Source organism: Dipodomys merriami, unplaced genomic scaffold (assembly GCF_024711535.1).
Source record: "Dipodomys merriami isolate MVZ:Mamm:240054 unplaced genomic scaffold, mDipMer1.0.p SCAF_1, whole genome shotgun sequence".
NCBI classification, from domain to species: Eukaryota; Metazoa; Chordata; class Mammalia; order Rodentia; family Heteromyidae; genus Dipodomys; species Dipodomys merriami.
In genome coordinates, this window is record NW_027202270.1 from 46,076,813 (window position 1) to 46,098,540 (window position 21,728).

The 21,728-nt window shown below is 38.9% G+C and overlaps 1 protein-coding gene across 1 annotated transcript in view; it reads left to right on the forward strand.

The window, feature by feature from the left end:
* Nucleotides 1–21,728, forward strand: part of Lrp2 (LDL receptor related protein 2) — a 196,126-nt gene that overhangs the window by 90,354 nt on the left and 84,044 nt on the right. Inside the window, exons 23-31 of the mRNA XM_070021406.1 lie at nt 930–1,049; nt 1,158–1,274; nt 2,756–3,133; nt 4,248–4,496; nt 6,190–6,401; nt 7,263–7,447; nt 8,381–8,609; nt 10,256–10,433; nt 12,405–12,533. Of these exons, the coding sequence (XP_069877507.1) occupies nt 930–1,049; nt 1,158–1,274; nt 2,756–3,133; nt 4,248–4,496; nt 6,190–6,401; nt 7,263–7,447; nt 8,381–8,609; nt 10,256–10,433; nt 12,405–12,533 (1,797 nt within the window). The remainder of the gene's footprint in view (nt 1–929; nt 1,050–1,157; nt 1,275–2,755; nt 3,134–4,247; nt 4,497–6,189; nt 6,402–7,262; nt 7,448–8,380; nt 8,610–10,255; nt 10,434–12,404; nt 12,534–21,728) is intronic.

Consider the following 21,728-nt stretch of genomic DNA (forward strand, 5'->3'; position numbering starts at 1 on the left):
GCCTCCCCCCTCCCCCCCATCCCAATCCTTCTTCTTCCCCCCCTTCCCCCCCTCCCCCCCTTCCCCCCTCCCCCCTTCCCCCCTCCCCCCTTCCCCCCTTCCCCCCCTTCCCCCCTCCCCCCCCCCCCCCGCACCAAAGTTGTAAAGTTCGTTTTCTACATGACAACTTGTACTTCTCATTGTTGCAACAGGTCCACCTGTATCCTTAAACAACTGGTTTTTCCCCATCTCCTCCACAAGTTATACTGACATCAAATATAGTGAAAGCAGGGGTTATACTGTGGGGGAGGGACATACAAAGCAACAAAGAGATAATTCAAGTCAATTTTCTTTTAAAGTCAATAGGCTTCGAAATAAATCACTTCTAAATTTTGAATTCCATGCGTCTTAAATAATCACTTCATTTTGTGACTTGGATCCAGCACATCTGACTTGAAGGCTGTGCCTTACTTAGTAGGTCTCTGGGTTTTAGAATTGTTCTGTTTAGACTTTGGGGTGAACTGTCCATGTGAGCTGTCTACACACTGTTGCTGTGGGCGTGTGGGTTGGGCTGACCATACTGCCTAGTTGGCCTCCATTGGATGGTTGGCTTTTGTCTAGAGTCATAGACTTACTGAGTATTTGTGAGCTGTAGTGCCAGCCCAAATATATGGTACTCATTTTGACTATCTTCTGTTTTGACTGTCTTCTTTTGACTGTAATCACATTTTTGGACTCTTTCCTTTCATCGTTTCATTTTTGATTTCCCAAATTGTCTAAATTTTCAGATCTCTTGGTGGGCTGACTGACATTATTGCTGATTTGAAGGAATTTTGGACATATGTAAAACTAAGATAACTTAGGTAGCTACTTCCTGGGTATATTTTTGGTTTGATATCTATTGAGCAGGAAGTGAACTTAACTTGGCTTTATTTTTCTAATACCATTAGAAAGCTCACAGACTTGCCAGCCTAGTCAGTTTCGTTGCCCTGACCATCGGTGTATTGACCCATCTTATGTCTGTGATGGGGACAAAGACTGTGCAGATGGATCTGATGAGATTGGTTGTGGTAAGTGGATTAGTTTTATTTATTTACTTTTTTTTTTTTTGCCTTTTAGGAGAATCTAGTCATTTTAACCCTGATCTAATTTCTAATGATCTTCTCTTTCATCCTTAGTGTTAAACTGCACCAGTTTACAGTTCAAGTGTGCTGATGGGAGTGAATGTATTGTCAAGGGCTATCGTTGTGATGGTGTTTTTGATTGTGCAGACAACTCTGATGAAACTGGCTGTCGTAAGTACTATGTACCAGCTAATTTCACACCAAGGGATCATTTCTTCCTTTTCTTTTCTTTTAAACTATTGTTGCTATCACTGCTCTGTCAAAATGGGGAAAGACATCCTGAATTACAAAGTATTCTTAAAAGAATCCAGTGTGTGTGTGTGTGTGTGTGTGTGTGTGTGTGTGTGTGTGTAATCTAGGAATTACCAGATATTTTGCAATTGGCAAATCAAGTATTTGTATACATGTGTCCTTCAACTAATATCTTAGGTGGGTTAAAACATGTTTTAGGCATTTTTAGTCTCACTTTTCATTTTTCTTAGGACATTCCAGATTAGTAGGTTTCAAACTTTTAAGGCTTTGCTGCTTATCAAGATGTGTGATTGACTTCTTTTGAATCTCAATTGAGACATTTAACAATAAAAATAAAGAATTAGGGGACTGGAGAAAGTTCATGGTGGAGGGCCAACCATGAGCAAAAGGAGCTGGGGCTAGTGGCTCACACCTGTAATCCTAGCTACTCAAGAAGATGAGATTTGAGGATGGTGGTTTGAAGCCAGCCCAGGCAGGAAAGTCCATGAGACTCTTATCTCCCATAAAGTTCTCAGAAAAACTTGGAAGTGGCACTGTGGCTCAACTGGTGGAGTGCTAGCCTTGAGCTCAAAGAGGCTTAGGGACATTACCCAGGCCCTGAGTCGAGCAGCAGCAAAATAACAACAACAAAACAGCAAAAAAAGGATTGCAGAAATTCAATGATGATTCTCACAGAGAGACTGATAAATTCTGTTATATTAAATCTGCAGTTGAACAAATATTAGACATGTAGGAAGTAGTTTGACTCAGGATCTCATATTCTTTGAGTTATGTATTCTGTACTTAAGTTTGTAGTCATATCCACGAATCTCACATATAGAACTATTTCGGTGTACCACAGTGTGGAAGACTCTATATCATGTTAGTCTTTAATATTAATTTTGTCATAGTCATTATTCTAAACCTACTGTTGAAGCTAGGGGCTGATGACCTGCAATTCTAGTTACTCAGGAGGCTGAGATCTGAGGATCCAGGTTCAAAAACAATCTGGGTAGGAAAGTCTGATATTTTTTATCTTTTTTTATCTCTAATTGACCACTGAAAAGCTACAAGTGTAGCTGTAGTTCAAGTAGTGGAGCATCAGCCTTGAGTGAAAAGGCTAAGAGATGGTGTCCAGACCCTTGAGTTCAAGTCCAAATACAGTAAACACCACACACACACACACACACACACACACACACACACACACACACACACACACACACACACACACACACACACACACACACACACACACACACACACACACACACACACACACACACACACACACACACACACACACACACACACACACACACACACCCCTATCAATTTTTGATCCAAAGTAATTTTCTCTGATTTCTAGACTAGACAAAGGATTATAAATGGCTACTTTTCCTGTGCTTCTTTCCTTCTAGCAACCAGGCCCCCTGGTATGTGCCACCCCGACGAGTTTCAGTGCCAAGGTGATGGTGTGTGCATCCCGAACACATGGGAGTGTGATGGACATTCAGACTGCATCGACGGGTCGGATGAGCACCATGGCTGTGTCCCTAAGACTTGCTCTGCATCTCAGTTCCGCTGTGACAACGGGAACTGTATCTTCAAAGAGTGGATCTGTGATGGGGACAATGACTGCAGGGATATGAGTGATGAGAAGGACTGTCCTCCTCCACCCTTTCGCTGTCCCAGTTGGCAGTGGCAGTGCCCTGGCTATAGCATCTGTGTGAATCTGAGTGCTCTGTGTGATGGCGTCTTTGACTGCCCCAATGGGACAGATGAGTCCCCACTTTGCAGTAAGTTTTCTGACTACACCTTACTGGCCCCAAATTCATTCTGAGCAGCAGCCTTGTGTGCCCTGTGTCCCCTGTCACAATCCCCAGGAAGCTTTTTAGGAAGGGATCTTAGTTCCTCTGTGACTTTAAATCTGTTAGGGGTAAAGAGAATTGAATTTAAGTAAACCATCAATGGACAATATTTCTCATTAAATCCTTTGCACTTGGCTATGTATTTTTCCTTCATTATATGTCATTGTGTAGAAAAATGAGATCAAATTAGGCTTTTAGAAGGTCAGATTATTTGGGTTCTGTTGGTAATAAGCTCGTGAAGTTTTCTAGCTTTAAAACTTTGTAATTTCAATCAGAAATTGCCACAAAATAAATGAAGTCTGGGGATTTGTGTTTGCTGTGATTAAAATGCTGTGATTGGCATGTGATCCTAATTACTGTCCTTTCTTTCTTTCCTCCTTAATCAATGTTCACTCTCAGATGAACTGCAGCCAGGTATGATTGTAAAGTATTTAGATTCTTATGATTTCATGTGTTGTGTTTGTGCTAAAAGTGTCCTGATGGTCACAACTTCCCCTTCTAGTGCATGCTATGTGTTGTGACTGTTAAGCTACTCACAGCAACAGAAGGTACTTGCATCCCAGTCCTGAAACCTGTCCTTGGGTGGCTTTGATTGTTGCTGCTTTGTCCCCAGGTATAAGGAATGTTAGTGGATCTGTGCCCTTGATTATTCCAAGTACTTTTCTTTTCCCTGTGTTCACATTCCTAGACATTTCACTCTTTCTTTCACACATCTAAGTCCTGTCCTTCATTTTTACATAAGTAGAAGAATGTCAGCAAATTAGCTTTCTTTGCATGTTTTATCAGTGATCATTTTGTGTACTGATGACCACAGTTTTTCTCCAAGATTCTCTTATTGTACCAAATGGAGTTATATTGGAGAGTTGTGATGAAGCAAATGATCTAAATCCTGTGCATCATGTTCATCTGAGCAACTGTGGTCCTTAGTTTTTATCTGAGCGTCATAGTGATGGTAGCATGGGACATGACAGATATTACATCAGAATGAGTTAACGAAGCAAAAATGATTGACTCTTTCACTTTGTGATTATCTTTATTCTAGACCAGGACAGCTGCTCAAATTTCAATGGCGGTTGTACTCACCAGTGTGTTCAAGGGCCTTTTGGGGCTAGATGCATATGTCCACTGGGATACCAACTTGCCAATGATACTAAGACATGTGAAGACATAAATGAATGTGACGTTCCAGGCTTTTGTAGCCAGCACTGTTACAATATGAGAGGTTCTTTCCGGTGCTCTTGTGATCAAGACTACATGTTAGAAGATGATGGGAGGACTTGCAAAGTTACAGGTAATTAATTGCTAAGCTTAAAGGGAATCAACGACTGCCAGTTTACCTCACAATAATTTTTTTTTGGGGGGGGTCCGGTTGTGGGGCCTGAACTCTGGGCCTGGGGGCTGTCCCTCAGCTCTTCATCTCAAGGCTAGCACACTACCACTTGAGCCATAGCACCACTTCTGGCTTTTTTTTTTCTGCTTATGTGGTGCTGAGGAATCGAACCCAGGGCCTCATGCATGCAAGGCAAGTGCTCTACCACTGAGCCACCTTCCCAGCCCCCCCGACTGCCAGTTTAATAGCCCATCCCAGAGCTTATGATCATCTACTATTTATGAGTATGTGTTAGCATTCATTAGGAGTTAGACTGGAATCCTGGACATATTATGTAATATCTTAAACCTCAAAAGTCTTAATGGACTTTGGAAAAAAGTTATTGAAACAATTACAGAAAGGTGATGATTTACTTATTATTTAAAGGAACAGAATGTTTTAAAATATTATTTTAAATGATTTCAATATTATTCCTAATAAACAATATAATATGAGATATGAGATATTATACATTGAAGACAATTGTATATATAATTTTATAAAATATTTAAAAAGATAAAACTGTACATAAATTTGTAAATATATAAATATATATTTACATATATACATTTTTGCAATACTGGCTCTTAAACTCAGGGCTGGATACTTTCATTGGCTTTTTTACTCTTAGCTTGTGTTGTATTACTTGAGGCACAACTCCAGTTCTGATTTCTATATTATATTTAAGTTTAATTCACTAAGATACTTAGTGAATTAATTCAGCCAAAATGAATTCAGTTTCCAGTTTATGAAAATGATTATACTATGCATTGGAATTTTGATGTGGCTGTTTTTAAAGTGGCCAAATAAAGGAGGATAAAGATACCAAGTTTCTTTATTGGACAAATAGATAGATACACAGAGGGTAGGTAGCCCAGGGTGTGGTACTGTTACCTTCATGGTGTGGGTTCCATCCAGGATCCAGTGCTGTTGTTGCAATCTTTCCTTCTTCAGAAAGTAAGAAAGGGAAAGGGAAAGAGGGAGAGCAAGCAGATTTCTTTTAAGGATGCATTTTGGAAGTGTAAATCATTTCTACTCACATCCTACTGATCAGATCTTAGTCACGTGGTCACTGGAAGCTCATTGGAGTCAGAGATCCCTACTCTAGCTGAGTGGCCTTTGGTAGAACTACTATGCTGCATGCCTTACTGCTACAAAGAAAAAGAGGAAAGAGGAAAGCAATTAGAACTTTATGTTGCAGCTAAGTACCTCAGGGAAAACTAAAATGTTTTAAGACATGACCTCTGCTGCAAAAAATATTTAAGACATAACTTCTGTTACAGAAAAGTCTACATTTTAGCAAAGTAGATAAGTAAAATACAAAAATACAGAACAGGGAAGATGCTAAGCTCCCTTCACGTTGGTATTTGCCCTTTGAAAGGAAGGCAAGGATGACATTTCAGAAATAATTTGTTTTAAATACTTATTAATATCATCTAACTGTTAAAGTTAAGAATAATGTGATTAAACAATTTTTATTAGGGCTTTCTCTCCCATTACTGTGGTTTGGAACCATAAAAGTTAGTGAAAATCTCACACCAGATGTTTCAGAGAGCCTGGATTTGTTTTGTTTTCCCAGTATCATTGACACTTTTGCCTTTTTTTCCTTGGACAGCATCTGAAAGTCTGCTGTTACTTGTGTCAAGTCTGAACAAAGTTATTGCTGACAACATCACCTCCCAGGTCCACAATATTTATTCATTGATACAGGATGGTTCTTACATTGTAGCTATTGATTTTGATTCAGTCAGTGGTCGGATCTTTTGGTCTGACTTACGGCAGGGCAAGGCCTGGAGTGCATTTCAAAATGGAACAGACAGAAGAGTGGTAAGTCTGTTTTCTGTACACCTTTGGTATATGTAGCTCCCTATCTTAAGTCTGTTTTGCTGCTGTTCATGAAGGTCTGACCTTCCTCACCCTTGACAGTTCTTAGAGTCCTTTCTGGGATTGAACTCAAGGCCTTGTGCTCGCTAGTCAGATACTGTACAGCTGAGCCATGCCAAGAGTATTTTCTGAAGTTTAACACACTTATCATGAGGTCTGGATGTTTATGACTCCTATCTGTGGGTACTTAGAGTGTGGACTTTTAGAAATGGACTGTCCATGATTCCATACTGTCACATGGTTCAGAGACTTTTCATGTCTCTTAGGTTCCTTTTCCATTCTTTTGTGAGTGTGAGCACAGGAAACTATGAGAGAGTCTGAAGGATTATTTTTTCTTCACTTTAATTTAGTTAAATATCTCAATCAATTTCCAAGAGTTTCTCCTGACAGTTATGTTTCATCTGCCCCTCAGGACTTTATTTTTGTTGGCACTTAATCAATAGAGAAACTGCTCTTGGCATAGGAACATTATAAAGGATCATAAGGTTGCCAGTTTAGCAAATGGGTAGAGTTCTTACATAGTGTAAGTGCAACAACTTTGGAAATCAAAATGGAGCTAATGGAATATTAGAGTTATTATAGAATACCTACTAATTGAATAATAGAGTTATCTCATCATAGTCAGTGTTAGAAAATCTTGTATATTTTCCCTCAGAAAAGCATACAGTTAACTTACTGGTTAGCTATGTGGACAACAGCTGTCATAAAACATGTTGTATGCTTTCTTTAGATTTTCATATGATTTCTGTATTTTCACTCACTGTACTCTTTAGTATTCACCTTTGCTTTTCCTTTTGTTTTTAGATCCATGACAGTGGCATGTTTGTTACTGAAAGTATTGCAGTGGATTGGATAGGTCGTAATCTTTATTGGACAGATTATATTCTGGAAACAATTGAAGTCTCAAAAATTGACGGGAGTCACAGGACCGTGCTGATTAGCAAAAATGTAACAAATCCAAGAGGACTAGCATTAGATCCCAGAACAAAGTAAGGGTTTTTATTAACTTGGCAATGCTAGTAATGAAATGATTGCTATGTATTTATATAATTAAGTTGCTAATTAATGGATGCAATAACAACCCACAGGCAGACCACTTAACAATGACTTTGATACCACAGAAAAATAACCAGATTTTTCTGCTTCAGTTTCACATTGTTTACTAGAGTTCCCTTTTAAGTTGTATAAACAAAATTTTACCTGATGATGATAAAGAGAAGAAAGAATTTCTCCCATGTGTTTAGGTATCTTGATAGGGCTTCTTTCTTGGAATTGAGCTAGTTTCTAGAACTTAAGATTCTGTTCTCCATAATTGTAAATTAGGCAATTCATGTTCAATTGAGGCAAATTCCTAGATAATGTAAAGTATTACCTACCAGTGATATTTATGATGAATCTCTGAGGAGGAATAAATTGATTCTCTTATCTAAAATGTATCAGGGTAGACAAACAAGGACAGAAGGATTTTTCTGGGTGAACTATTTATGGTTTAAACACAAACATGAATCAGCATTGAGACATTCCAGTGTCATTATGTACTGCTTGTTTTATGAATGTTATAAAAACACCCAGAAGGCCTGTGATTACATTATGATTATAGTTTTCCCTTGTGGCACATAGAGGAAATACGAAGCTATGTGTATTCATTCTGTATTGGAGACAATGTATTTTAAGCAGAGCATGAAAAGGACACATATTGTTATTATTATTACTATTCCTATTAGAGTAATTATAGTGTCCTTTATTTTGGTTAGGAGTAGATTTCTTTTCAAATTTAATGGGAATAGTTTTAATTAGCTGGTCATTTTCCATTGAGATTCCAGGCTTTATATCTGAGCTGAGAATTTTGCATTATTTTAAGTAACAGTTATTTGTTTATTTTGAGCTATGCCCTCCAGTTGGTAACTAACTTCTTTTCACAGTGAGCATCTGATGTTCTGGTCTGACTGGGGTCGTCACCCTCGTATTGAACGTGCCAGCATGGATGGCACTTCACGCACTGTCATTGTCCAGGACAAGATCTACTGGCCCTGTGGCTTAACCATTGACTACCCCAACAGACTGGTCTACTTCCTGGATGCCTATCATGATTACATAGACTTTTGTGATTATGATGGACACAATCGGAGACAGGTGGTAGCCAGTAGTTTGGTAAGTTGTCAATGAAGGAAACCAAATTAAAACTACCATAATCGCTCGAGTATCAAGAAAACTCAAGAAGTTAATTTTCACATCAGGAACATCATCAGGCCAAGCTAGGAAATATCAACAGCAGAAAGGAACAGCCTGTCCTCTGTTAATTGGAGGAAAAGAAATATTTTGTATTATAATGCATGATCGGCTTGCGCTATGATATATTAATAGCGTTTATGACCAAATCAGTTTGTAGATGGTGATCTCTTCCTCTTCTACCTTTAAAAGTTATGGTTAGTCAACTCAAGGGCAGCCATGGGAGGGAAGAAGAGGGAAAGAGGGAACAGCTAACACTAAGCAAAAGGAAAGAAATGTAGATACCACTTGAAGTGGAAGAAATGGCTGTATTGTCAAAGCTCATAGAATTCACAAACTTTATAGACCACAATAATGACAATTTGGCTCATGAAGGTTAGAATGTGTTTGTGACTTTAAGTATCACTATCTCACAATACTGTAAAATTTATGTAATCAATCACAATAAAATTATTAAAAAGGTTATGCTTAGCAAGAATTAATCATCTAACTAGTTTTAAAATTTTCCAATTAGTTTATAGCTTGGTGTATGTGTGTGTGTATGCTGGATTTTTTTTTTAAAGCAGTACTAAGGTTTTAAGTTAAGGCTTTATGCTTGCTAGGCAAATGTGGGGAGCACAGTGACTGGGCATGGTGTTGTGTACCTGCCATCCTAGTGACAATGGGAAACATGAATAGTAGGACTGTAGCAGAGACTGAACCAGGCACAAAATCCAGATCCTATCTTGAAAATAACCAACATAAAAAGGGGTGGTAGAATAGCTCAAGAGGTAGAGTCCTTGCTAAATAAGTACAAGGCCCTGAGTTTGAATATATATTTCAAATAAGCAAATAAATAAACTGTTGAATTAATTTTCATAAGTTAAATGGACAAGTTCAAAGCAATGTACTTTTACCAAAAGTTGTTATTGACTTTAAGATTATTATTGTTTGGAAGTGGAGCTGTGGCTCAAAGTGGTAGAGTGCTAGCCTTGAGGAAATGAGCTCAGAGATAGTGCCCAGCCCTGAGTTCAAGCCCCACAACCAACCAAAAAAAAAAAAAAGATTATTATTGTTTATAGTTCCTGTGCCTTAAAGAGATCCTGAGAGGCCTCTCTCCTTTCAGGAAATATGTACTTAAGCAATAACAGGTTGATGGGAACAGTGAGTGGCTAGATAGCACCAGGAAAGGAGTGGTGAGGATGTAGGGGCCAGGTAGGGGAGGGGTGCCTGGGGACTGGCAGTTAGCGATGAGGAGCTAGGTTTTTAGTTACATCTTAACCTCTAGCTAATTGGTGATTTGGACAGGACCTATTACTTTCTATTCTTTTGTTGTATTCTCATTTTAGAATAGGCTGCCAGTATCATTAATAGAGTAGACACTTGTGTGTGAAATTATGTTGAGTGTTGTCGTGAGGTTTTTGGTTTGGTTTGGTTTTGCCTCTTTCCCAATTACTTCTGGATGTATTTAATGATTTCTTAAATGCTGAAGAAAACCATCTTCTTAAGCAGCTATCTATTTAAAATTAGTTCTCCTCGGCTCTTGCGTGTGGGTGAGAATGATTCTCATTGTTGATTCTGCTCCTCAGGTCCTGGTGCATCCCCATGCCCTGACTCTCTTTGAGGATTCTGTGTACTGGACTGACCGTGGTACTCGGAAGGTGATGAAAGCCAACAAGTGGCATGGGGGCAACCAGTCTGTTGTAATGTACAATGTCCCCCAGCCACTTGGGATTGTTGCCATACATCCTTCAAAGCAGCCTGACTGTAAGTGATCACACTAAAACATCCTGCCTGGGCGGTGCTTGCAGATCATTTCTGGGGATGCTAAGTGCAAGCTGTTGCAGCTTATTTGTTTGTTTGGGCAATAGCTTTCTCTTTTCACTAACCACACTGCTCCATGCTCTCACCAGGCCTACACTGCTATGTCTTTCCTTTATGATGGGAAACTCAAGCCTTGTAGATTGTGTAGAAAATAGCACATCTGCATTGGGTTATCTTCAGCAATTAGTTACTGCTGCTGTGATTTTTCTGAGTCTCAGTGTCTTAGCTGACATATAGCACCTGAGATCCTCTTACCCTATCCCTGGATAGCTCAAAGCAGCTTGTTGTGGGGACTCATTTGTGTGTGTGTGTGTGTGTGTGTGTGTGTGTGTGTGTGTGTGTGTGTGTGTGAGCGCGCATATACGCACACATGTACTCACTGGTACTGGTACTGAGAACTAAGAGCCAAGGTGCTGTTCCTTAGCTTTCTAGCTCAAGGCTGGTGCGCTACCATTTAAGCCACATCTCTCCTTTCACCTTTTGATGGTTAATTGAATAAGAGTTTCACAGACTTTCCTGCCCAGGCTGGCTTTAAAGTATATCCTCAGCTTTCAGCCTGAGTTTCTGGGATTACAGATATGAGCTGCCTGTATCCCGTTTGGGACTCTTTTTTTAAAATTAAATTTATTTTATAGAATACTGCCTTGAAGGTACCACCCAAGTCACCCTTGTGCATGAATGTGGTGTGGGTAGCAACTTAAAGATTTGGTTTTGGTTGTATTCTTCCTGGTGGTAGAGGGAAGTAAGTGAACTAAACTTTCCATAATCTTTCCTCAAAGCCCTCCACTTTTACTTTTGTTAGCAATACTGGGGTTTGAACTCAGGACTTTGCATTTTCTAGGCAAGCACGCTACCTCCTTAGCTACTCCTGTAACCCCTCTGCTCACACTTCAGAATCTTGCCTTCTCTGCCTTGGCTTCTTCTCCCGCTTACTTTCACCAACTCTGGACTACATACATCATGGTCCAGCGGCCTGCTAGGCCCACCCGTGAACTTTTGCACTAGCTTTGCATTCTGTCTGGAACCTTTCCCTTCTAGGTCTCTGTATGAGTTGCTTTCTTGTATCATTTAAGATTCTTCTCAAATAACATTTTCTTAGAGAGTCCTTCTTGACTGTCCTATGTAAAATAGTCATTCCTCTAATAATTAATTCTATTGTTCTTTACCTTCATGTTATGAACTTGCAAACATACATGTATACACAGAACTAAACTATAAGTTTTTGCCATGTTTGTATTGTCTCCAGTGTTTAGAATGGTGTTGGGTAACTATCTAGTTAATACTTGGGGTGTGTGTGTGTGTGTGTGTGTGTGTGTGTGTGTGTGTGTGTGTGTGTGTGTGTGTGTGTGTGTGTGTGTGTGTGTGTGTGTGTGTGTGTGTGTGTGTGTGTGTGTGTGTAGGGGAGGAATGAATGGCTTAATAATCTAACTGGCATGTGTAGTGAGTACAGATAGTATCAAGAAACATCATGCTAGCTTGGGATGCATACAGGGTCTCTTTTTCAAGGAGCTGAGACACACAACGATGTCATCAGTGGAAAAATAAAAGATTATTATCTAATAAAAAACTTGGACAATGCTGTGTAATAGTCAAGGTCACAGAGCAAACATAAACCTGGTGTAAAAAGATATGTTTTAGGTCAGGCAAGGAGACATTATTTAGCATCATGTTTCTGTTACTAAGTTCCAGATCACACAGTGTGTTTGTTCATTACTAGTTATAGACTATATTGACCTGTGACTTTGGGTACACTGCACTCCTCCCTTGAGTGCTTCCAAACAGAGGTTACTTACAGTGTTCATGGCTCCTAATACTAGGAGCCTTTGGGAGGATAATCACAGCATGGCTGTGCAGACTGCAGGGTGGGGGATTTTCCACTCACAGATGTGTTCTTTTCTGTTCTTTCTCCTACAGCCCCGAATCCATGTGCTTCGTCCCCCTGCAGTCATCTCTGCCTGCTCTCCACACAGGGGCCTCGCTACTATTCTTGTGCTTGTCCTTCGGGATGGAACCTCTCTCACGATTCTGTGAATTGCATGCGAGGTACAGTATGTCCTGTACATGTGGTCTGAAGATAAACTTGTCATAGTTTGTGCAATCTGTGGAAATTCTCAGTCCACTTGTGACTGAACCTGTGCATGTTCCCTTTGATTCAGCAGGTGTGTGGAGTGAGTTTTGTGAGGTAATTGGAACACCTCAGATGTAATAGATGTAGAGCTAATGTTATCTGTGCATAGGATGGAACAATCTTTGACCTCTTATATTGTCACCCTTGACTACAGTTAGATTTTTTTTTCTGACAAGCCATGATCATGGGAAGTCTCAAATTTGACATCTGATTTTTTGGGTCTATTGTCTCATTTTTTACTGTTATAACCAGTGATCAGCAGTCTGTCCTGCATCTTCTAACTCTAATTTCTTTACCTTTAATATTACTATCTGGTACTTTAAAAATCAGAATTGTCTCTGTGTGCAATATACAGGTGACTATTTGAGCAATTTAATCTTTATCTCATCCTGGACATATCTTACTAGGTTGATTGAAGAATATGTGAAGGATTATTCTAAGAATTCTAGGGAGTACAGAAGGAAAGAAAATATTATTATTATTGTTATTACTAAAATGATTCCAATCCAACAAGTTGAAAAGAGATTTCTTTGGGAGGGAGTGTGCACTTGTATGTAATAAACACTTTAAAAAACAGTTAATATGCTTAACAATCTACAAGGTCACTTGAAATCTATTTCTGTGAAAAGGAAATCGCACTGGTGGCTCACACCTGTAATCCTAGGTATTTAGAAGGTTGAAATATGAGGATCTCATTCAAAGCCAGCCAGGCCAGAAAAGGCTGAGTGACAATTTTTTTCCAATTAATCAGCAAAAATCTGGAATTGGAGGTGTGGCTCAAGTGGTGCAGTGCCAGCCTTGAGTGAAGAAGCTAGGTGAGATCTTGAGGGCTAAAATAAGCCCCAGTAATGGGGGGAGAGGAATTTTGATAGTTAGCAATATTGCCATAGACAGTTGCAATTAAATGGCTAATGATCGTATATTCCTAAATGAAGGGATAATAGTATATTTCTAAGTGAAGGGATAATAGAGTCAGCATCTAGAGAGAAATTCTGTCCGCAAATGGAATTTTGAAACCTGACTGCAGCAAATATATAGTGCCTACAGATTATGAAGATGTAGGCTAATAAAGATCAAAATTCCATCAGGATGTAATATTTAACAATGGGACTTCCATGATGAAAGATTTTTAATTATTGACAATGATTGCATAAGGGTTTGGCAGTCACTGTTTTTCTCCAGAGACTTATTATGCTCCTAATCCTTGTTGACATTGTTTAATTTAGTGTGTCCTCAGAGTCCCTCAGGAGAAAATTAATCTGGGCTATAGATATATTTGGGTACAAAGAGTTCTTTCTCCACATACGATTTGTTTGCTGGGCTTTGGGGATCTGTGCTGCCTGACGGAGATTGCTAAGTGCTCATTCGAAGTAGACCCTCTTGTTTCACAGATCACTCTACTCATGGGTTCCTTGTGTATTGACTTTACTGAGATAGGCCTTTCTCAGTGTTTCCCAATTGCCTTTTGAATACTAGTGAGATAAGTTGACTAAACAGCTGCTCATGAAATAATGGTTACATAGGTTCATTTTTATTATCTTTAAATATAAGGTTCTTTGTGTAAAAGAAGTTTGGAAGATAATACTATATATAATTGAAAACACATCTTCATATTAGCCACTCAGTAGCCTTGAAAACAATATTTTTATATGTCTGGAATATCTTTAAGAATGAATGAATGATACTGCTACATGAAATGCAGATGTAAAAATATGCGAGGAAACACAAATGCTAATAGTGGTTAGGATTGCATAGGGGAATTTTGGGACTCTATTTTTTTCTAGTCTTATATTACAAATTTTAAAGCTAGAACTTTTTGTAATTTTTATTCTTTTGATCATTGTTTATAAAAACATGTTTCATTGGGGTTGGGAAGGTGGCTCAGTGGTAGAATGCCTGCCTTGCATGCCTGAGGCCCTGGGTTTGATTCCTTAGCACCATGTGAGCAAAAAGAAAAAAGCCAGAAGTGGCACTGTGGTTCAAGAGGTAGAGCGCTAGCCTTGAGTTGAAGAGCTGAGGGACAGCACCTAGGCCCAGAGTTCAGGCCCCACGACCAGACCCCCCCCCCAAAAAAATGTTTCATATCTTAGCTATGGTAAATAATGCTGCAATAAACATAGTTGTGCTGGTAGCTTTAGTATGGTCTTGTTCATGACATTTGGGTAAATGCCCAAAAGTGGGATTGCTGGGTCATAGGAGAGTTCTATGTGGAGTCTTTTGAGGAACCTCCATACTGCTTTCCAAAGTGGTTGAACAAGTTTACACTCCCACCAACAATGTAGTAAGATTCCCTTCTGTCCACATCCCCTCCAGCATCTATTATTAGAGTTCTTGATTATAGCCATTCTAATTAGGGTGAGGTGGTATCTCAGTGTTGTTTTGATTTGCATTTCTTTTATGGCTAGAGGAGTTGAGCATTTCTTCATGTGTTTATTGGCCATCCTTCTTTCCTCTTCAGAGAAGTTTCTCTTTAAGTCTTTAGCCCACTTATTTATTGGGCAGTTTTTCTTTGAAGATTTGTTGTTGGGGGATTTAATTTTTTGAGTTCTAGGTATGTTTTAGATATGAGACTCTTGTCCATTGTATGGCTAGTGAAGATCTTCTCCAAATCCGTGGGCTTTCTATTGATCTTGCTATCTATGTCCTTTGCCATGCAGAAGCTCTGCAATTTCATGCAATCCCATTTGTCCAACCTTTTTTTGATTTGTTGTGTTTCTAGGTCTCTATTAAGAAAATTTCGGCATGTGCCAAGGAGACCTATATGGAACCAACCCAGATGCCCCTCAGTAGATGAATGGAATAAGAAAATGTGGTATATATACACAATGGAATTTTATGCCTCCATCAGAAAGAATGACATTGCCCCATTTGTTAGGAAATGGAAAGACTTGGAAAAAATTATATTAAGTGAAGTAAGCCAGGCCCAAAGAAACATAGGTCCCATGGTTTCCCTTATTTGCAATAACTTAGTATATGTCCGAGTCAAGCAGAAAAGGTCAGATAAGTTGATGTTAGGGGAATGAACCCCTAGATAAGTATTCAAATGTTTTTTTCTTTCATGAAATTGTTTCTAACATATTTATAAGATGATTTCTATGTTGCTTTGTATGTCCCTCCCCCACGGTATAACCCCTGCTTTCACTGTATTTGATGTTGGTATAATTTGTGGAGGGGAAGGGCAAAAACAAACTGTTTAACTAGGGATACAGGTGGACCCATTGCAACAATGCAATGTACAAGTCGTTATGTTGAAAAATGAACTTTACAACTTTGGTTGGGGGGGGTGCGAGGATCGAGTTGGGGGAAGTGGGTGGAGTATGGGAAAGGATGGGAAGGGGAAACAAAGAGGAGGCAACAATGCCTGATTAGAAATGAACTCATTATCTTGCTCATGTAATTGTAACTCCTCTGTATAGTATTTTCACAATTAAAAAACAAAAACAAAAACATGTTTCCCACAATATGAAAACCAAGTAGACAGAGAATACTTAAACTACTCTCCCTTCTAGTGCCCTTAGATCCCAAGGAGACTTCTGACTCAGTGTAAGGGAGCTGGCCTTGGCTTTCAATACTCGGTAAAATAAGAAAATCCTCCTTTCCACCTGCCAGGCAAAGCCACGGGATAACTTAGGTTAGGGTCATACATACCATCTTTTTTTTTTTTTTTTTTGTGCTGGTACTGTGGCTTGAACACAGAGCCTGGTTGCTCTTCCTGAGATTTTTCTTTTTTAATGCTCAAAACTAATGCTTTACTGCTTGAAACACAACTCTACTTCTGTTTTTTTTTTTTTTTTTTGGTGGTTAAGTGAAGATAGGTGTTTTATGGAATTTACTGCCCAGGTTGGTTTTGAACCATGGTCTTCAGATTGCAATCTCCTGCATAGCTAGGGTGACTGGTGTGAACTACCAGTGTCAACATAAATACTATTTTTCACATTTATTCCTCCTTCCTGCTAATAGTGCATACACTAACTTTAGTGGGATCCTGACATAAAAAGGTTATCTCTGAGACAGATTTTAACTCTTACTTTTGAGCTCCTCTCCATCTACCCTTAGGCACTCCTGTTTTCCGCTTGAACAGTGAATTATAGTCTCCATACCTGGTCCCAGAGCAGCTAAAGCCTGTCTCCCTGATTTGTGCACATATGTGTATTGCCAGTGGTGCTTTGTGGCACAGTAAATGCTTTCCTGCATTTTTCTCTTTTCTCCCAGGCCTGTGTTTTTCACTCATTTTCTTCTCAGGTTGGTGTATGATATGATAGGTGTTATGACTATTGTTCTTCCTATTCCCTTCTGGGTTTTTCTCCTTACTTTTCTGTATATGCTTGTACTGGGGCTTGAATTCAGGGCCTAGCACTCTTGGTTGGCCTTTTTGTTCAAAGCTGGTGCTCTACCAGTACAGCCACATTTCCATTCTGTCTTTTTGGTGGTTAAGTGGAAATGTTTCATTGACTTTTCTGTCTAGGCTGGCTTAAACCCAGTATCGTCAGATCTCAGCCTCCTGAGTAGCTAGGATTTAGAATTATAGTTGTGAGCCTTTGACACCTGGGTACTGCTTACTTTTTTTTCTTGCACAGGCTGTCATGCTGTCAGTCAGTAAAATTTTAAATGATATCTTACTCTCTGGTACATTGGTAAGCCTCCTGGAATATTCCAGGAGAAAAAAGGCCCCAGAAGGAAGCAATGATGAGGAATGATTAGAAGGAAGGTACACATTTTATGAAGCTTTCAGTCCTTAGCAAGGCTTCAGTGGAGAATTTCTCCAATTAAGCAAAAAGAAGACCACTCATCACAAAAAGCAGTACCAGGGTTGGAATACTGAAAATTTCAAATTCCCTAGAAGAACTGAGTAATAGCTCGGTTCTGTTGGCTCATAATGCTAGCTACTTTGGAGGTTGAGATCTGAGGATCGTGGTTTAAAGCCAGCCCTGGCAAGAAAGACTATGAGACTCTTACCTCCAATTAACTACCAAAAACTTGAAGTGGAACTGTGACTCAAATAGAATGCTAGCCTTGAGCCAAAAAAACTAGGGGTAGTGCCGGGACCCTGAGTTCAAGCTTCAGTCCTGGCACAAGAACAGAAAGAAAACAAAACAAAACAAAAAAAGAAATTGAGTTATACCTTTTTTTTTAATTGGTTGGTACTAGGGCTTGAACTGGGTACTGTCCCTGAACTCTTTTGCTCAAAGCTAGCACTCTTCCACCATAAGCCACAGCACCACTTCTGGTTTTCTGGTGATTAATTGGAGATAAGAGACTCAAGGACTTTCCTTGCCATGGCTGGTTTTGAACTGGAATTCTCAGATATCAGCCTCCTGAGTCTCTAGGATTATAGTCATGAGTCCCCAGCCTAGCTGGTGGCTAGCCACCTGGCATAGCTTTTGTTTTTATTTTGGACCAATAAGCATTTACAATACATAACAATGATTGAATACCAAGGTACATCTGAATCTTATAATCTAGCTTTCATTTTTTGTTATTGCAGTCAAGCTGAAGGCAAATCAGTATATAGTCCCTGACTGGTAGAGCATGAAGAAAAACATAGAGTCTTGGAGCCCAAGAGACCTGCTGTGTGACATTGGTTAAATTGATAAATTGTTTTGTTCTTCATGTGTGAGTTGGGAAGATAACTATCTACCAAACATGATTGTGTAAAGGCAGGAAGAATAAGTGATACAATACATCTGATGCATGCCAGGTGACATATAGTTTCAATAAGTGGGGGGGAGGGTTGTTATATCTTTTGCAGGTGTTTACAAGCAATGGATAGTGGAGTGTGAGCCAGGTAGGAGGGGCCAGGGTTTAGGAGCTACTGTTCTACGTCTGATTACATTTTTCCCTATGGCAGTGACATATATCCAGGAAGTCTCCCTTGCCCCAGCTGAAAGCCACTTTCTCTGAAGGCTTGTTTCCAATAACAGAATGTTATATGTCACTATGCTTTGTATAAGAAAAAGAACTGGTAGTTGCAAAATTTACTTCCAACTCATTTTAAATTTGTGCCAGTTCAATCAGTGCTGAGTTATTTCTCCATAATAAAAAATGCTAAAACAAGGAAAAGTTCATAAGATGTAGAAATGAAGAACAAGTATGAACCTAATGCTTTTGAGTATGTGAACTTTCCCAGATTATTAAAATAATGAAAATATTTTTAGTTCATGGGAGCTTTTTAGTAGCTAATCATTTATATTTTGTTTTGAAATATGATATACATGTATCTTAACACAGAACTTGCATTCAGAAGTTTTCCTTTCCTGTGGAGTTTTGAAATGAAATTTCACTCAAATTTTATTGGTCTGTATATATAGATGTATATCATCTATGTATATATGCATGCATGTATATATGTATATATGTATGTATGTATGTATGTATGTATGTATGTATGTATGTATGTATGTATGTATCTGTCTATCTATCTGTCTATCTATGTATCTATCTATGTATGCAGTGCTAGGGTTTGAATTCAGGGCCTCAAAGTTGCTTGGTAGACATTCTACCACTTAAGATATACTCTTGCTATTGGTACTTTAGATTATTTAAAATACAGTCTTGTGGTTTTGTCTAGTACAACTATTCATGCTTCTTATATAGCTGAAATGACAAGAAGTTTGGCCACCACACTCATCTTATTCATTGAGATGAGATCTCACTAACTTTTTGCCTGGGCTGGCCTTTAACTAAGATCCTATCAGTCTTCACCTGTTAAATACTGGGATAACAGTTATGAGCTATTGTGCACAGACTAATTTATATTTTTAGGTGAAGTGATGATAGCTAGGATAAAGATTAATTTGTTTTGGGGAAAAGCATTTTATCATCTGTTAAGGAAGCTAAATGAATAGTTTCAGATATTATAGGGGCTATTTAAATTGCAATTAAAGGTACCTAGAGAACTTTCTTTTTTTTAATTGTAAAGGTGATGTACAGAGGGGTTATAGTTACATAAGTCAGGTAGTGAGTAAATTTCTTTTTCTTTTTCTTTTTTTTATTGTGAGAATACTGTACAGAGGGGTTACAATTACATGGGCAAGATAATAAGTACATTTCTTATCAAGCATTGTAGCCTCCTCCTTTGTTTCCCCTTCCCATCCCTTCCCTTCCTTCCCCCTTCCCACCCACTCCTCCTACCCCCTCACTCCCCACCAAAGTTGTAAAGTTCATTTTTCTACATAACGACTTGTACATCTCATTGTTGCAATGGGTCTACCTGTATCCCTATTTAAACAATTTGCTTTTTCCCTGCCCCTCCACAAATTATACCAACATCAAATACAGTGAAAGCAGGGGTTATACTGTGGGAGAGGGACATACAAAGCAACAAAGAAGTAATCTTATAAATGTGTTAGAAACAATTGCATGAAAGAAAAAAAACATTTGAATACATATCTTAAGGTTCATTTCCCTAACATCACCTTATCTGACCTTTTCTGCTTGTCTCAGACATATACTAGTTATTGCAAATAAGGGAAACCATGGGACCTATGTTTCTTTGGGCCTGTCTTACTTTACTTAATATAATTTTTTCCAAGTCTTTCCATTTCCTAACAAATGGGGCAATGTCATTCTTTCTGAAGGAGGCATATTTCTTTTTGAAAACTGTTACCCCCTCCCTTGTTTTCTTCCACTTTCCACCCCTCCACTCTTCTCCCTTTCAGGTTGTAAAATTCATTTCCAACACACTATGTAAATATCGCTGTTGCATTGGTTCACCCTTTGTCCCACTGTTTCCATGCTTCCTCTTCCTTTCACCCAATCGAATAAACTTACATACTAGACAAAGGACACTGAAATCAGAAACAGTGACCCTGGGGAGTAAACCAGAGCAGAAATAAAGAAAGACAAAAGAAATAACTGCAAACAGTACACTAAAAAGAGAAAAAAGAAAAACAATGCAACCACCCTCTTGTTTCCATGTCATGGAGATCATTTTGATTAGCATCATTTTTATATGGTCATATGTGCATAGTTATTGGGCTATTGTGAACCTCTGCTAGGACTATCCTAGGCATATACTAGTTATTACAAATGAGGGAAATCATGGAGCCCACATTTCTTTGGGCCTGGCTTATGTTACTTAATATGATTTTTTCAAGTCTTTCCATTTCCTTACAAATGGGGCAATGTCATTCTTTCTGATGGAAGCATTGAATTCCATTGTGTATATATACCACATTTTCTTGATCCATTTATCTACTGAGGGGCATCTGGGTTAGTTCTATATCTTAGCTATGGTAAATGATACTGCAATGAACATGGTTGTGCTGGTGCTTTAGTATGGCCTTGTTTGTGATCATTTGGGTAGATGTCCAGGAGTGAGATTGCTGGGTCATAGAGGAGCTTTATGTTTAGTCTTTGAGGCACCTGCATACTGCTTTCCAGAGTGGTTGAACAAGTTTATATTCCCACCAACAGGGTAGCAGCGTTCCTTTTTGGCCATATCCCAGCCAGCATCTGTTATTATTTGTTTTCTTGATAATGGCCCTTCTAACTGGAATCTCAGTGTTTTTTGATTTGCATTTCTTTTATGGTGAGACATGTTGAACATTTCTTCATGTGTCTATTGGCCATTCTTATTTCTTCTTCAGAGAAGTCTCTCTTTAAGTCCTTAGCACACTTGTTCTTGGGGTGGTCATTTCTTTGAGAATTTGTTTTTGGGAGGGAGTTTAAATTTTTGAGTTCTAAATATATTTTTGATATGAGACCCTTGTCTGTTGTATAGCTTGTGAAGATCTTCTCCCAATCTGTGGGCTTTCTATTTATATTGCTAGCTATGTCCTTTGCCATGCAGAAGCTCTGCAGTTTAATGCAATCCCATTTATCCAATCTTTCTTTTGTTTGTTGTGTTTCTGGATATTTATTTAGAAAGCTTTGACCTGTGCCAAAGAGTCCCAGTGTTTCTCCTATTCCCTCCTGCAATGTTTTCAGAGTATCTACTTTTACTTTGAGGCCTTTGAACCATTTGGAATTGATTCTGGTGCAGAGTGATATATAAGGATCTAACTTCAGTTTTCTACACATGTATAGCCAGTTCTGCCAATACCATTTGTTGAAGAGGTGGTCTTTCTTCCATCTGATGTTTTTGGCTTCCTTATCAAAGACTAGGTTGC